Source organism: Heterocephalus glaber, unplaced genomic scaffold (assembly GCF_053883595.1).
Source record: "Heterocephalus glaber isolate CG9 unplaced genomic scaffold, H.glaber_assembly_v1.0 deba00001571, whole genome shotgun sequence".
NCBI classification, from domain to species: Eukaryota; Metazoa; Chordata; class Mammalia; order Rodentia; family Bathyergidae; genus Heterocephalus; species Heterocephalus glaber.
Window position 1 is genome coordinate 340461 of NW_028258356.1, and position 18305 is coordinate 358765.

Genomic DNA, 18305 nt, shown 5'->3' on the forward strand with positions numbered 1-18305 from the left:
GTAATCATCCTCTGAATCGTCCCATTATAAAGCAGTAGCTTCATTAAATAACAAGTTTTTTTAAAGGATGAGAAAACCTGTGGTAAATCTTTATGTTCTGAATGAGACCAATCCTGTTTCTTAATTCCCTCAGTAAGTAAAGAGGAAAAAAAAGTAAGTAAAGAGGTTCTCATAGAGGTAGAGGGATTGAAGCAAGAGGGAGGGGATATAAAAAAATAAAGATGTGTTATGTACATGTACCAGCTCCCCACAGTGAATGTAACCATTATGTACTGCAAATGTGTACTAATAAAAATAAAAATTTGGAAAAAAAGTAAAGAGATTCTACTATTCATAACTTTTGAGAAACGTTTCTTTTACCCTGGGTCCTTAAACTTTCCATCGAATAATTTTTTGTGTGTTTCAGGGGAGCAATTCATACCTTTCATTAGATTCTCACACATGCGTTAGTCCCAAAAAGAGTTAAGACCTTTAGCCCAGTACTTTTTCTACAACTAGTGACAGGATCATATGGCTTTCTCCTTTCCTCTGTTAAAATGATGACTTTTAGGGGTGGATCTTCCAATGCTGAACCAACACTGCCATCCCTATAATAAAGCCACTTTCTACATACTGCCAGATCTCACTTCTAACAGTTTGTTTTGTTTAACAAATTTTTATCTATGTTCGTACATTTTTCTTCTGTTATCCTTATCCAGTTTTATTATTAGCGCAATGTTGATTTCCTAAAATGCGGGGAGAAATGTTCCTTCTTTCTTCTGCTTTAAATGTTTGATATAATTCATCAGTTAAAATGTGTATGAGCCTGTTGTTGCCATATAGGTAGGTTTTCAAGTTAGGAACATATTTTCTTTAATAGGTGCTATTCAAAATTTTATATTTCCTCCAAAGTCAGTTTCATTAATTTGTATTCCAAGGTACTTCTTAGAAGTCGTTAAGTTTATTTCAAAAAAGATTTTTGTCATATGCTTTCTATATCCTTTTAAATTCTGTAAAATCTGTGATAATGTCCTCTAAATTTTGATATTGTAATTTTAAAATGTATAATTGATATTGTATAATAGGAAGAAAAGGTCTAAAGGAATAGGGGAAGTGGGAAGAGTAGGGGAAGGGAAAGAAAAAGAAAAAATATGAGAAAAGGAAAAAAAATGGAAACAAAGTCTTTGCAAATAAGGAAGGGTGAAGGACATGAAGGGAGGGCAGAAGAAGGGAAAAAAATCAGAACCAAGATACATCATGTAAAGGTGCAAGATCCCAATGATGAATGTAACTGTATTTTATACTTAAAATGTACCAATAAACTTAATGAAAAAAAAATTTAAGTGATGAACACGCAAAAAAATACTAACAAGAAAAACAAGCAAAGAGTTAAGACTGCTGAACTGAAATAAACAAGAACTTCAGTGAAGTTTGTTTAGAAATAACATGTTTGGGTATCAGTCTTAAAAAAAATTTATCTTGGTTTATTACCTGATATGAAACTTTCAAATATAAATTTAAGGTATTTTTAAAATGTCATTATTACTGTTACGATTTTGTCATATAGGCTTGATATTATTTATCCCCTAGATAGCTTATATGAGAAGAATACAAAATGTATCCATGACTGCTGTGGTTGAATCTGAAATCTAAAGTATGTTAAACTTTTGTGTATATACCCATGTCAGTTCACCTTGCTCCAAATTAGGGTCGTTTCTACTGAGAAAGTTACATTACATTCAGTTAGAAAACAGAATAGGAAGGGAGGAAAAATTTATAATGTTTATGTATACATATTACATACAATACCCTTTTAGTGCTGTGTACCTAAAGAACACAAAGTTACTGGTAACTCAGAGTTGTAGAAAGTTCACCTCTTGCTGTCTGTGTTTCTCATTCAGGTGAATATCCTGGGTAAGATGGTGAGCCGAGCGACCCCTGGACTGCAGAAATTTTCCAAAACAGCCAGCATGCTCTGGCTTCTTCAGCAGGAGATGGTCACCTGGAGGCTGCTGGTTTCTTTGTATAGGTAAAGTTATGTAGAACTCATAAGTGATGTCAACATAAGGTACAAACCTCTAGGCAAATTAAAAGAGTAAGATGTATTTGCAAATAGGTTTTGCTGTTTTGAGGCTGATCATTTCTAATGCTTTGGTTGATAGAAGTTAGTTATAAGAAAAGAGGCTATCAGGTCATAAACCTGATAACTGCCAAGAATTGGATATGTATGAAGATTTAAGGAAAACACTAAAAATAGAACAATACATAGGAAGGATAGATTAAGAAAATGAACTGAGGGGCTGGGGATTTAGCTCAGTGGCTCCGGTGCCTGCCTTGCAAGCACAAGGTCCCAAGTTCGATCCCTGGTACCAAAAAAAAAAAAAAAAAAATGAACCGAAGGGATGACTTTATGTAATAGAAGCTTGAAAGAAAGAATTTAATCAAACTTTCTCTTAGCTGCTCAGTGGTTTGGCTTTCATTCTGTTGCTTTCTCATCCTAAAAGAAAATATTGACTCTGGACTCAGTGGCACAGACTTGTAATCTCAGCACTTGCCTGGCCTCAGCACTTGGGAGGCTGAAGCAGGAGGATCTTTTTTTAAAAAAGTCAATAAAATATTTTTAATGCCTATAATTTCTTGTATACATAAATTGCAAAATAGGAGGATCTTGAGGTAAAGGGCAGAGCATGGGCTATATAGTGAGTTCAAAGCCAGAATGGGCTACATAGCAAAGACCCTGTCTCAGAAAACAAAACAAAATGAAACAAAAAAGATCGAGACAGAGAGAGAGAGAAAAGAAAATGGTTCTTTCATTGTTACTATATGAAAATGTTATGGAAAAAGTGTATGTCTTAGTGGGTAGCCATTAAAAACTTTGCAATGTGTATTTTTGGTGAATATGAGTTTTGCTCAGATGTCAGCAGGCATTTGCTACTTGTGTTTAAAGTGCAATGACCAAATTAATTCCAAACTCATTTATTTATACTAGATAGAATGTAGGTTTACACATGTAGTAGATTACAAGGTGAGCTCATGCATTCAAATAAGGCTTTTTCATTTTGTGTTATGTTTCCTCAGAGACAGGATACAGACTTCATTACAAAATGGAAATATGCTTACAACTCCTGTAAGTTTCATATTAATATTTTCCTTTATAAATGATTAAAAATTAAAAAATTTTTAGTAATAGGATTTTATTTTATTTATTTATTTTTGTTTTGGTACCGGGGATCGAACTCGGGTCCTTGCGCTTGCGCAGCAGGCGGCGAAACAACTGAGCTAAATCCCTGGTAGGATTTTATTTTTAATCCTCCATCTTGAGCTTCTGCATTTTAAACATAGTAATCAAATATTGATTTATATTAGAGATTAAGGTAAAAGGCCTTTTTTTATTCCTCTCACTGTTCATTATAACACTTTGGAATGTGCTGGTACACTACCAGACATTTTCTGTGTATCTCTATACATATACGTATATTCATATATAACTAGCTTGTCTTTTTAACAAATACTATGATTTTATTTATGCATTTTACTAAATTTTCATTAATATTTGTAAATGAATTTGTATGTCAATTAATAGACGTTTACCTTTTTTTTTTAATGTGCCATGTACCTTCATGTCCTAGGCATTCTGCTAGACATTTGTTTCTAGTGTTTTTGCTACAGTAATCAATACAGTAAAAATGCTTCATCTTTGTATATGTGTGCAAGTGTTTTCTGTATTCTGGAAGTTAAATGATTGGGCTAAAATTTGAGATTGTTGTATTACCTACTGCACATACCAGTGTACACTTCCACTCATAATGTTTACTTTGATATGGGATATTAACAGTCATTTGATTTTCCTAATTAGGAAAGTAGCTCAGTGTTGTAATATGCAAATCTTTGGTCACTAGTGAGGTGCAGTATTTTTTCATAATTGATTCATATTTTTTATAAATTTGTGTTCATAGCTTTTGCTCATTTTCCAGTATTTTCTTATTCTTTCTTTTATACCTGTTAATAATATTTTCTTTTCTGTTGTCTTTCAACTTTATTTAAGGGTCATTTTCCTTTTTTGTTGTTCATATGTTTTCCTTTTGCATTCATTATCTTGTGTCTCATAAGGAAAGCCCTTCCTACTGTTAAAAATATTCTTCAGTGGTTTCGCAGCCTGCTGCTCAAGCACAAGGACCTGAGTTTGATCCCCGGTACCAAAAAAAACAAATTTTTTTTCAGGGGCGGGGGATTTAGCTTAGTGGTTACACCACCTACCTTGCTAATGCAAGCACCCGAGTTCGATCCCCAGTACCAAAAAAAGAAAAAAAAGAAGATTTTTCAGTCAGGCGTGGTGGCACATGCCTGTAGTCCCAGCACTCAGGAGGCTGGCACAGGAGGATCATTGCAAGTTCAAGGCTAGCCTGGGCTACATAGTGAGTTCAAGGCCAGCCTAAACTACATAGCAAGACCCTGTCTTAAAAACCAAAAAGTATAAAAAGAAATATTTTTCAATATTTTTTTAGAAATTTAACTCTTGTTTTATATAATTAAATTCATCTGGACTATAAAATAAAAAAGACATTTAACTTTTTTCAAATGAATATTTAGCCCAACACCCTTCATCAAGCAGGTCATCTTTCACTGATTTGTAATGTTACCTTCATAATATACCAAGTCTCATTTATACATGAATATTTTCTGTTTTATTCACTTGAAAGTGACTGCTACATGAGTTACTCTAACTCAGAAATTTTTTTAAACTTTTTACTTAAAAAAAATTTTTATTTTTGGGCCAGAGATTTAGCTCAGTGGCACTGCGCCTACCTCGCAAACACAAGGACCTGAATTCAATCTCTGGTACCTGCCCCCCCAAAAAAATTTTTTTTAATTTTTATTAGTACATGTTTGGAGTACATAATGATTGCATTCTAATGCCAAAATTTCCATATTTGGGTAGGATAAGTCCCCCTTTCCCATATATAAATACATTTTTGGCTACTTTTGCATACTTTTTTTCTTCAGATAAACTTTCCATCTGAAAAAAAGTTGCTTTTTTTTTTAAAGTTTTGGTTTTTTTAAAGTTCTTTTAGAATATTTATTGAAATAGTAATTTGGGAAAATGACATCTTTACCATGTTGAATCTTCACATTGCTAATAGCATCTCTCTCCATTTATTCGGATCTTTTAAATTTTGTATAGATCTTATACTTTCTCTGTAAAATTCTCTGCACATCCTTTTGTGAATAGAGTCTCCATCTTATTTTCTAATTAGCTATTACTGTGAAGTAGAAAGTTACTCCTTTATGTGTACAGTTCACGTTTTGTCGTCTTCCAGCTCTTGTACATTTTTTATTTGAGTTTATTTGGTTTTGTATGTGAGCAGTAGTCATCTGAAAATAGTGAGTTTTCCTCGGTCCTTTCTGTTTCGTATCCCTCTTATTTCTTTCCCCTCCTCATTACATTGACTAGGAGCACCCATACAATGGTGAATTACTTCAATTATAGCAGACATTCTTTTCTTATTCTTGAAAAGAATACTTTTGCTTTTCATCTTTACGTTTGATGTTTTACTACATTAAGGGTTTCTTGTCTCTTGATTTGCTAAGGGTTGGAATGGATATTGAATGCACTCAAAACAAATGTTTTAGCATGTATAAATACTTTAATTTATTAGTGTAATGGTTTCTAATAATAGGTTTCCTGCCACTGTATTATCTCAGGATAAAGTCTCTGTCAGTTTCATCCCTAAATATACCTCCAGATTGTATTAGCTAAATATTTAGAACTCCCTAAGTGTATTTTCTTTTTTTGTGATTTATCCTCATTCAGTTTTAGTGTCTAGCGTTATGCTGTCTCTGCAGAACAAGTTCAAGAGTCTTCAATACGTTGTGTTTTGAAGAGTGAGGAATTACTTGTTCTTTGAAAGATAATAAAAATATGCCTATAAAACCATTAAGACTAGGTGCATTTCTGGGGATTAATTATGTTTAACTTTCTGATTTCAAAAGTAATTCATGTTTGAAGCAATTATATATAATCAAAAAAAGAAAATAACTTTGTATTTATAATAATTTCAACTACCCATATCTGTTAGTCTGTTGTTTTTTGTTACCAAAAATACTTTTAATATCTTTCCAGTCTCTGTATTCCACAAATACCAACAAGTAACTTGCACTTCTAGAAAGTCTGTCTTATAGTTAGGTATTTATTGAGCTCTCTTATTAGTTCCATAGTTCATTCATTATCTTTAGTTTCCTAGGTAGGGACTTTGATTATCTACAAATAATGATGATTCTGATTCTTTTTCCGTACTTATTATGACTTAATTATTTTTCTGGTTTATGTTAGGTAGCGTTTTCTAAAATAGTTTAGTAGTAGCAAGGATTCTTCTTTGAGTCTTCTGGACATTAAAGAAAGTGTTTCACTTTAATTATAGTATTGGCTAGGGCCGGAGATTTAGCTCAGTGGTTTCACCGCCTGCTGTTCAAACACAAGGACCCGAGTTCGATATCCGGTACCAAAAAAAAAATTATGGTATTGGCTAGATTTTTAAATCAGGTAGTTACATTAGTGAAATATTTTAAATTGGGAAAATTATTTTTATCAAGTGATTTTAACATCAATGAAAAAGTTCATGTAGGTCTGGGCATCTACGTCAGAGGTAGTGCTTGTCTAGGATGCACAAGGCTTTGGGTTCTGTGTTCAGCAACACACGCCCACACCCCCCCACACACACACAGCTTAGGTGGGCACGGTGGCCCATATTTGTAATCTCAGCCCTCTGGGAGGCTGAGGCAGGAGGTTAGCAAGTTTGAGCCCAGCCTGGGTAACTTTGACTCAGTGAGACCCTCTCTTCAAATAAAAATTTTAAAAATGCCTATGGATATAGCTTAGGCCCTGGGTTCAACCCTTAGTACCAGGAAAATAGGAAAAGCTCATGTAACTTTTCTCCTTTAACCCATGAATAAAATAGATTATTAATAGATTTGCCCCATGCTTGAAGTAGTCACAACATATCCTTTTTCATATACTGCTTAGCGTTACTTATTAATATTTCTGCCATGTTGTCACAAAGAGTCTTAAAAGTCTTGTGTTGTACTTATCAGCTTCTGCTGTGTTACATGAAAATATTTTAAAGTTCCTTAATGTTCATTTTCTAATATGTGTATAACTAGCCCTTTATTACACTTTGTGTTTTTTAAATTTAATTTTGTGTTTATGTCCCTTAATACATCAGCCATGAGGAAATAGAATATTAAATTCCAAGTGTAAAAAATTTAAATGTCAAATAAGAGCAACTGCACATTAATCTTGAAAGTTGAAATTTATTTATAAATGCTTTTCAGAAATAAACGTACAGATTTATTGTATGGTTGAACATCTATGTATAGGTGATTATTTCTGATTGGCTTTTATTTTTCTGTTGAGTAATATTCTTAAAACATGTTCTTATTTTTCTTCCTTCTTTGAAATAATTTCTATAACAGCCTGTTAATGCCAGTGAAAAAACATTTGTGGAAGCATTGTTTCAGAGAGAGTCCCTTGTCCGACAGTGTCAGGTATGGCTAGAATACTTTCAATTTTTTTTTTTTCCAATTGTGGAGTATGTTGACATACTCCTGGAATCTAGCACTCCTGAAGCCAAGCAGGAGGATCACTGCAAGTTCAAGGCCAGCCTGGGATACATAGCAAGACCCTGTCTTTAAAAAAAAACAAAACAAAACCAAAACAGTAGAGAAAAGTAATGAAGTATTAAAGTTTTTTTAAAATTTAAAACATTTTCTTAATTTTATTTCAACTTGATCTATTTATTTGTAGTTAAAATTATAAATTTTATAATTTGAATTTGAAAAATTGTTTTTTAATTTTTAAATGACAGCCCTAGTATTTTCAGGAGTAGCCTGTCAAAAAAAATAAATAAAGCCTGTATATTTATTTATTCTTTTGTCATGCTATTTACTTATCTTAAAAATGTAAAAATGGTGCTTGGAAAAATTGTTGCTTGATATTTTTTAAGTCAAAAAGTGTTTGAAAATTGGGTGCAGTGACTCAGACCTATAACCCCGGCTACTTGGGAGGCTGAGGCGAGAGGACTGCAAGTTCAGGTCCAGTCTGGGCAATTTGGCAAGACTGTCTCAAAATAAAAATTAAAAATGAGCTAAGGATGTAGCTCAGTGTGAAGGCCCTGGGTTCAATCTTCCATATCACCAAAAAAAAAAAAAATCGTATTAAGGATAATTGAATTATCACTATAAATAAAGCACTCATACATTTTATGGTTAATGCTTATCTTTTTGCCCCCCCCCCCAGATGGTGGTAGATTGGTTAGAGAGTATTGCCAAAGAAGAAATTGGGGATTTTTCTGATAATATTGAATTTTATGCAAAATCAGTGTATTGGTAAGTCACTACACTTTTATACTTGAAATCACTTAACATTTTTTCATTTATCTTTCAATAAAAATTTATTCAGTTTTTACTTTGTTCAAATTGTGAGCAAAACATAACGCTTTGTCTTTGTAGAATTTACAATTGTTTAAAAGAGTTAAATGGCAAATAAATTGCGATTAAGAGCATTGGGAAAAAATAGTTATTGGTAGATAACAGTGAGTGCATTACAGTTAGAAGAGGTGATCAAGAAATGCCTCTCTAAAGAAGTTATGAGCACTAAGAGGCTTTTAAGAAGTAAAGAAGGACTGGACATGGTGGCACATGCCTGTAATCCCAGCACTCAGGAGGCTGAGGCAGGAGGATCACTCAAAGTTTTGAGGCCAGTCTGAGCTAAATAGCAAGAAGCTGCTTTAAAAAAACAGTACAAGGGCTAGGGATTTAGCTCATTGGTTCCGCCTCCTGCTCTGCAAGCACAAGGATCTGAGTTTGATCCCTTGTACCAAAAAACAAACAAATAAAACAAAACAAAAACAGTACAAGCCAGGAATGGTGGCGTACGCCTGTGATCCCAGGACTCAGAAGGTTGAGGCAGGAGGACTGCAGCAAGTTTGAGGCCAGCCTGGGCTGCATAGCAAAGCCCTGTCTCAAAACAAGAAAACAATAACAAAAAAACAAATGAAGTTGGGCGTGGTGGCACATGGCTGGTGGCACATGGCCGGTGCCAACTACTGGGGCTGAGGCAGGAGGATCATTTGAATCCAAGAGTTCAAGATTAGTCTGGGTAACAAAGTGAAATTAAAGGGAAAAAAAGTGAGGTGAGCTGTGCAGAAATCTGAGGGAAAAGTGTTCTGGATAGAAACAAGCCACAAAGGCTTTGGAAAGGTGAAGTGTTTGCATAAAGAGGCTGATGTGGACACAAGGAGGAGGGTAGGAAATGAGACTGGAGAGAGCCAGATGGTGTAAGACTTAATAGGCTGGTGTTGTCAGCATTTTGGACTTTATTGTGAATATCGTGGGAAACGGTCCAGTCATCTTGACATTTTTTTCTCTTTTTAAATAATTTTAATTTGATCATCAAGAAAATGCTGCTGTCTTTCAGACTAGTTGTTTTTTGTTTTGTTTTTGCCCTGAATCCTCCTGTCTTAAATTATTTTAGGACCTTGAAGTTAAAAAAAAAATACTCCTAAGTTAAAGGAACAATTTATTTGTAGCACTTAGGAAAACTTCAGATTGCCTTCAAATTCAATAACATGTATGTACCAAGTCTATAAAGTTAAATCTTGAGTGATTATGATTTTTCTAAAAGAAATTTTCATTTTCAGGGAAAAAAATTTTTTTTTTTCAGTTAGATTTTCCTATTAGGTTTTTGCAACTTTTCCATGAGCTAGTCTTGTCTTTTCTTTTTTTCTTTCTTTTTTATTAAGACACGATCTTACTGTGTAGTTGAGGCTGGTCTGAAACTTACCATCCTCCTGCCTCAACCTCTCACATGCTGAGATTACAAGGTATGTACCACCATTCCCAGCTAGCTAGTCTTTTTTAAAAACTTAGTATTTCAGGATAGAGAACCTTAAAACATACCCACACTCATATGATGATTTGGTTTTCAGCTAGGCATCAAAGCAGACCAGTGGGGAAAAGGAATGTCTTTTCAATACATTGCAGAAACAGACTATGTGAAAACAGATTAGCCTTGACAGCTTCCTCACACTGTACCTAACAATCCAAGATGATCACAGTTCTCAATGTGAAAGCTAAACCTATAGTTTTTTGTTTGTTCTTTTATTGGTACATTTTAGGTATACAATACGTTTACATTTATCATTGGGTGCTTGTACCTGTACATGATGTATCTTGGTTCTTATTTTTTCCCCATTACCTGTGTGCCCTTCTCTATTTACATAGACATCATTTCCATTTTTTTTCCTTTTCTCATAGTTTTTCCTTTCCCCTTCCCCTCCCTTCACCCCTTCGTCTTTGGACCTTTTTTCCTATTTCAAATTATCAGTTATTCATTTTAATTATTTTAACCCTTGTTTACACTATTAGTTTCTCACACTAGAGAAACTATTCGGTATTTACACGTGTCCTATTTATTTCACTTAAGAGTATGGCCTCGATATGCATCCATTTAGCTGTAAATGACTCTAGTTTTTCGTTCTTCATGGCTGAGTAGTACTCCATTTTATAGAAAAAGCCACATCTTCTTTATCCAGTTTCCAGTTGATGGGCACTTGGGCTGTTTCCAAGCTTTAGCTATTAACAACTGTGCCACTGTGAACATGGGTGCACATATATCTCTGTGGTATGATTCTTTTAATTCTTTTGGGAAGATACCCAGTAGAGGAATAGCTGGGTCAAATGGGACCTCTAGTCCTAGTTCTTTGAGGTATCTCCATACTGATTTCCATGGTGGTTACACCAGTCTGCACTGCCACCAGCAATGGAGAAGGGTTCCTTTCTCCCCACAGCCCCGCCAGCATTTGTTATTGGTTGATTTCTTGATAGCAGCCATTCTTTCTGGGGTGAGGTGGAATCTCAGTGTTGTTTTCATCTACATCTCTCAAATGACCAGTGATGTTGAACATTTTTTCATATATTTGTTTGCTGCTTTTACTTCTTTGTGTGAGAAATGTCTGTTCATTTCAGACGCCCATTTTTGAATTGGGTCTTTGAATTTGGGGGGGTCTGATTTTTTTCAATTCTTTATATATTCTATATAGTAGACCTTTGTCTGAGGTACAGGTGGTAAAAATTTTTTCCCAGATTGTAGGTTGTCTGTTAGCTGTGTTGGTGGTTTCTTTTGCAGTGCAGAAGCTTTTTAATAAGATGAGATCCCAGTTGTTGATTCTTTCTGCCAGTTCCCGTGCTGCCGAGGTTTTGTTCATAAAGTCTTTTCCTATGCCAATGTCTTCAAGAGTTCTACCTAACTTATCTTCCAGCAAGTTTAGTGTTTCTGTCTTAAAATTTAGATCTTTAATCCACTTTGATCTTAGTGCATGGTGAGAGGTATGGGTCTAGCTTTAATCTTTGGCAGGTTGAAACCCAGTTTTTCCAACACCATTTATTAAATAGACTGTCTTTCCTCCAATGATGGTGGTTGGCTCCTTTGTCAATGAGGTGGCTGAGTATGTCTGGAGTTGTTTCTGCATCTTCGAATCTATTCCACTGATCCTCAGGTCTGTTCCTTTGCCAGTACTATGCTGATTTTATCACAGTGGCTTTGTAGTATAGTTTCAAGTTGGGGATTGTGATACCCCCAGCCATGTCTCTGTTGCTTAGAATTGCTTTAGCTATTCTAGGTCTCTTCTGGTTCCAAATGAATTTTTGGATTGTTTTCTCTAGTTTTGTGAAGTATATTGTTGGAATTTCAATCGGCATTGCATTGAATCTGTATAGTAGTTTTGGAAGTATGGCCATTTTCACTATATTGGTTCTTCCTACCCAGGAGCAAGGGATGTCTTTCCATTTTCTTGCATCCTTTTCAATCTCTTTTTTCAGAGTTCTGTAGTTTTCAGTGTAGAGGTCTTTTGCTTCCTTTGTTAGATTGATTCCTACATATTTCATTTTTTTAGATGCTATTGTAAAAGGAATTATTTCCCTAATTTCTCTCTCAGTGAGTCTTAAACCCATAGTTTTTAATAGAAAACACAGAAATATATTTTTGTAACTTTGAAGATAAATGTTTCTTAGGTTATAGAAAGCAATGATGAAGAGAAAGAAAATGGACTTCGTAAAAATTAAAAACTTGTATGCCAGGTGTGGTGGCACATGCTCATAATCCCAGCACTCAGGAGGATGAGGCAGGAGAATCAAGAGTTGAGGCCAACTGGATAAAGAAAATTTGTTTTTTTTTTTTAAATGGAGCACTACTCAGCCATAAAAAAAGAGAAATTAGAGACATTTATTGCTAAATGGATGCACATTGAGGCCATACTCAAGTGAAATAAATAAGACATACATGTGTAAATACTGAATAGTTTCTGTGGTGTGAGAAACTGAAAGTAAAGGATCAAAAGGTATACTAGATAATGTGAAATAGGAAGAAAAGGGGCAAAGGGTGCGGGGAAGTGGGAGGGGTAGGGGAAAGGAAAGAAGGGAATGGAATTAATATGAGAAAATGAAAAAATGGAAACAAAGTCATTGTAAGTAGGGAGCGATGGAGGGGTTGAAGGGAGGGCAGGGGAGTGGGGAAAAAGAAGAACCAAGAGAGTATGTAAAGGTGCAAATTTCCAACGATGAATGTGATTATATTGTATACCTAAAATGTACCAATAAAAGGATATACAATTAAAAAAAAAAAAAAGAAAAGAAAAAGAGTTGAGGCTAGCCACGTCTACATAGTGTGACCCTGTCTGAGAAAACAAAAACATATTAAAAACTGATTAAAACGTACCATTCAGAAAATAAGGGAGAGCAAGTCACAGACTCATAGAAACATGCAGAACATACTACATACAGAACATAAACTGCAACTCAGTAGTAAAAAAAATAACCTGGCAAAAAGAGCAAAGCCAGATATCTCATAAGAGCAAATAGGTGAATGGCCAGTAAAGACATGAAGAAGTATCCAACATCATTAGTCATCTTAGTTAAACTGCTGCTCTCTGAAAGATTTTTGCATTTTTTTCTAGTTTTGTCATCTTTTTTCTAATTTTGACTTGAATTGCTTTTTTTTCAATAGGCCCATTTAAATTGTCCCTTTAAAAAAATGTTGCTACTTTTTCTTTTAGGGAAAATACCCTCCATATTTTAAGACAACGGCAGCTAGCTTCTTCCATAGGCAGTGCCCGTCCTCTTGTCACTGAATTGGTAAGTATTCTTGCAAATGAAGGTTGTTTTCAAAAGTAAGTGGTTTTTTCTTTTTAAGGGTGAGAATTTTTCTTCTTTTGGATTCTTATTGTAGTTTCCTAAAGTTTGTATATGTTAACATTTTACTCTAAAACAACTAAGTTGAATTTGAATGATGGAATGTATTTGAACTTATCCATAGCCTGTAAATTGTAAAAGAAAATATGGAAAGTGTACCTAATGTACCAACATGAAAAACAAATCAATCTTGGTCTTGTGGTAAGATTTGAGTCTTTAATTATAATGTAGTAACCTATGAAAGTTCTTTTTTTTTTAGAAAGCAGGGGCTAAAATACATCCTTGTAAGTTAGCTTGAGGTTAGAAGAGTTACTTTGGGATAGGAGTAATAAGAATAACAGTGGATTTGAAAAGGACAGGTGCCAAGCTTTCAGAAATAAAGGAATAGAGCTTTGTGATTGGTAGAAGCATATAAAATGTTTACAGTTAATGAGTGAGATAAATAAGTAGCAGTTGAAAAAGTTCATAAAATTTCATTTGATAACAAAAATGGGTTGTGATGAAAATTGTCTAGAAATTACTGAAAGATCTTGAAATAAATTACAGCTAAATTACTTTGTATCAAGTAATAGCTGAAAATTGCTTACTCTTCACAGCTGGAAAGTGGTAATTTCCTTTTTGCTAGAGAGAAACCATGTTCCAAAATTGAATGTGTCTGTAAAATCTTTGTGAAAGTGGCCAATTAACCTACTATGTGCTCCATTTTCTGACTCAATGATTATACTGCCTTACATTCAGTAACATTTGGAATAAGTCGTATTTAAATAATTTTTTGTTTGAATTTCATCATGTAGAACATGTATGCTATTCGCTTCTGAAGTGAGGACAGTATATTATACTAAATGTTTAAAAGCACATTAATGGGGGCTGGGGATTTAGCTCAGTGGTTTCGCTACTTGCTGCGCAAGCACAAGGACTCGAGTTTGATCCCCAGTACAAAAAAAAAAAAGCACATGGATGGGAGTAGGTAGGAATAGTCATTTTAGGGGATTTTTATTTACCATACACCTGCTTACTGTTTTTTAATTGGGCGTTGTTGTATTTTACATGGCATTAATACTAAAATTAGTACTTAATAGAGTCTCTTTCCATGTGTTCTCAGAAAGTCACTTTCTCATCACAGCATAGATCCCTTCAGTTTTTCCTGTTTGGCCACCATCTAGATGTAATTGTTTCAGGTTGTCCTGGCCATGTGGGTGTTGTGACAGTGAGTTGCCTGGTGTCAGCTTCATCGGGCTGCACTAGTGGTACCCACCTTGCCTGAGCTGGGCATGTGCTGTCGGCCAGAAGAACTGAGGCGGGTAGCAGATTATTAGGAAGATTTGTGGCACTTTTATTTCCTTTACTAACCAAATCGTAAAGGAGTTTATTTTGATAGATTTATCACCTCATGATAATGTTTAAAGTGTATGTAGGTGGGCTGGGGATTTAGCTCAGTGGTTCTGCCGCCTGCCTCACAAGCTCAAGGTCCCAAGTTTGATCCCCAGTACCCAAATAAACAAAATAATAAAGTGTATGTAGGTACAGGGCTGGGAGTATAGCTCAGGGATAAAGGGCTTGCCTGGTGTTTGCAGTGCCCTGGGTTTGATCTCCAGCGCTGCACTAATAGTTGATGGTGGGGCAGGGATTTAGCTCAGTGGTTCTGGCGCTGCCTTGCAAGTGCAAGGTCCCAAGTTCGATCCCTGGTACCAAAAAAAAAAATAGTTGATGGTTTTTTTTCTGCAGGATCCTGATGCACCCATAAGACAGAAAATGCCCCTTGATGATCTGGATAGAGAAGATGAAGTTCGATTACTTAAATATCTCTTCACTCTAATCCGTGCTGGAATGACAGATGAGGTAAAGCACAAAATACTCTGCTTGTCCAGTTTCAAAAAGCCATAGACTCTTTAAGTTGAAAGAGATCTTTGTGGCTACTTAGTGTGCTTCTTCAGTGGAGTGATCGCATTGACAATATTTCTGGATCTGTCCTTAGCATTGAATTCCCAGTGAGGAGATACACACTGCTTTAGAAAGCAGTGCCCTCTACACAGCTCTAATTATTAGAGAACTATTTAACAGGTCAGGGCTGGGAATTTAGCTTAGTGATTCCACAATCTGCCTTGAAAGCACAAGGTCCCAAGTTCAATCCCTGGTACCGAAAAAAAAAAAAAAAGTCTATTATAACAGGTCAGACTTTGCATCTTTATTATATTGCATACCATAGGTATATCCTCATTATGTCTACTTCTGAGATTTTTTTTTTTTTTTTTAACTACTGGGAATGTGTCCCGGCCCGTGGGTAAGTCAACGGAGACCCTAGAGGGGGAGTGAGAATGACAAAGGACAGGGGACACAAGAGATGGAGACAAGACAGGTTTCTGATCAAGTCTCGTTTATTGCGGAAGCTGCTACAGCATATATACCGTACGGCTAGAGGGAGGGAGCAAGGGGAGGGTACTGGGGCTATTTCCTTGTTGCCGGGTAGACTTGCAGCAGGCTTAGACATGCCCGTAAAAGGCACTCAAGAGTACTAGCGGGGGGGGGGCGGGGGCAAGGCCCCCCACAGGAATGGAACCCAGGGTCTTTGCGCTAAGATATATCCACAGCCTTTTAAAAAATTTTTATTTTTATTACTAAATCACTAAGTTCTAGGCTGGACTCAAACTTGTGATGCTCCTGGCTCAGCCTTCCAGCATGCTGCAATTATAGACATACTGCTATGTCTAGCTCCACTTCTCATTTTTAAGATTTTAAAATAAGCTATGTGTAGTGGCTCATGCCAGTAATTCAAGTACTCTGGGAGGGTGAGGCAGGAGGATCCCAAGTTCAGCTCCAGCCTGGGTAATTTTGCACCCTGTCTCAAAAATAAAAAATAAAAAGGGCTGGTAGTATGGTTCAGTGTGATGGTCCTGGGTTCAATCCTTAGTTCTGAAAAAAGAAGTTTAAAATAAGTCTAACCCCAGGAGACAGTCTTCAGGCACTTGAAAACTATGTTGGATCTCAGATTTCTTCTTCGTCAATTTGAACTTAAGAAACTATGTTCAGGGTACGAAATGAGCAATAGCACCCTTGTAGTTACAGAGTCTTAACATTGCTTTTATAATACTTTTACATAAATCAGGGACATCAGCCTCCTTAAACCTCCTTGTTTCTAGCAGAATTAAATGCTGGTGGGCCTTATGAGAACGCATGGGTAAGCCTAAAATCCAAGAGAAAAGGAATTGCTATAAAAATAAAAATGAAGGCAGAGACCACAGAAATGCATGCACCTGTTGGTAAAGTGGAATGCCATTATTAATTATCTACATACTCTAACATTTGTGCCACAGATTATCTAATCTTGTCATAAATAGGTTATGCTCTACTATAAGGTACAAGGACTTTTCAGTACTACACTGCCGATGTCACTCTTTCTTGTTCCTAAAGGCACAGCGACTCTGTAAACGTTGTGGTCAAGCATGGAGAGCTGCAACACTGGAAGGCTGGAAACTATACCATGACCCTAATATTAATGGAGGTATGTTAGATTTTATTCTGAGAGGTGGAATAAAAGCATTTAGCTCTAAGTGCCTGCCTTTGTGAATTGTACTTTTCCTTTTTAGACATGATTGAGAGAAAAATCTCATTTTAAAATATATATTTTATTATTTTATAGAAATAGGAGCAGAATTAGAACCTGTTGAAGGGAATCCGTATCGACGCATTTGGAAAATTAGTTGCTGGAGAATGGCAGAAGATGTAAGATAAATAACATATTCACTGATACTGATTTTTACTCCAGGTTAAGTGAAGGCCTATCTAGGGGCTGTGAAATGTTCAAAATAGCATGAAACAAAAGTTCTATTTTGAGAGAAGTTTAGTGACATTGAGAAATAGTTTTAACTATCAAAATTTGAGATTCACCAAATACTAAGAAACACTGATATATGGCAAAAATATAAAGGATGTACCAAGTAAGTGTAGAGAAAAGCCTTGGGTAGAACTTAGAGCTAGTGGAAACAGTTGAATAGAACTTTTTAAAATCAGTAGGATTTGGGTTGTTGGGAATGAGAACAAAGGAAGGATTCTAGGTAGGATACGTAAGTCTCAAGGAATGGTAGGTCTGCCAGGTTAGAGTAGATGACTTATTAAAGGAAATACTGTATAGTCAGTTCTGTGATGACACAGCATATGGATTGCTAAAAATCACTACAAGATGCAAGTTACCCCCCTCAAATCTACAGGGCTTATGGGAAGTTAAGAGAACCACCCCCCAAAATTTCATCAGTGAATCAGCCTTGGTGGTGTATGCCTGTAATCCCAGCTACTTTGAGGCTGAGGGAGGATTGCAAGTTCAAGGCCAGCCTGGGCAGCCTAGCAAGACCTTGTCTCAAAGTAAAGAATACAGAGGGCCAAGGGTATAGTTTAATGATCGAACCCCAGTAGGTTCAATGCTTAAGACTGCAAAAATAAAAGGAAAAAAATCTCCTTCATCAGTGATGCATAAAAAGATAAAAAGTCGGGCCAGGGATTTAGCTCAGTGGTTCCACCGCCTGCCTTGTGAGTGCAGGGATCCAAGTTCAATCTCCAGTACCAAAAAAAAAAAAAAAAAATGATAAAAAGTCAATAAAAATGGTAGCACAATTTTATTTCTGTGAGACAGTTAAGAATCACATACACACTACAGTAAATTTGGTGCCTCGCCTTGAAAAAACCCTGAACTTTGCTTGTAGAATTGAGTGTCAAGGGTTGCAGAACCTTGAGGGCCCCTTGTAGCAGTGTTTTAGAGATTAGCAAGGCAATGGAAAATAGTGTTTTAAATTGTAAGGACTAAAGTTGATAAAGTAATTAGGAGCCTATCAAAGTTAGTCAGCCACTAAGTAATAAGGGCCCAGCCTAGGATAGTATTTTTTTTTTTTTCCGGTACCAGGGATTGAAGTCAGGTCCTTACGCCTGCGGGGCAGGCAGCGGAACCACTGAGCTAAATCCCCAGCCCTATCCTAGTGATGGGAATGGAAAGGAAGGGAACAAGACTGGTCAGGACTATGACTAGAAACAGAAGGCAGAGGTGGACTCAATTATTTAGGAAGAGTCTCTGAAGTCTGTCATTTGCATGACTAGAA

General features: G+C 35.8%; 1 protein-coding gene across 3 annotated transcripts in view; it reads left to right on the top strand.

The window, feature by feature from the left end:
- The window catches only part of Nup107 (nucleoporin 107), a 48368-nt gene that overhangs the window by 14158 nt on the left and 15905 nt on the right, over positions 1 to 18305 (top strand). For all 3 annotated transcript variants that reach the window (XM_087192399.1, XM_087192401.1, XM_087192400.1), the window contains exons 7-14: positions 1881 to 2008; positions 3058 to 3106; positions 7450 to 7521; positions 8273 to 8361; positions 13086 to 13164; positions 14947 to 15060; positions 16630 to 16720; positions 16859 to 16941. In XM_087192399.1, coding sequence (XP_087048525.1) covers positions 1881 to 2008; positions 3058 to 3106; positions 7450 to 7521; positions 8273 to 8361; positions 13086 to 13164; positions 14947 to 15060; positions 16630 to 16720; positions 16859 to 16941 — 705 coding nt within the window. The remainder of the gene's footprint in view (positions 1 to 1880; positions 2009 to 3057; positions 3107 to 7449; positions 7522 to 8272; positions 8362 to 13085; positions 13165 to 14946; positions 15061 to 16629; positions 16721 to 16858; positions 16942 to 18305) is intronic.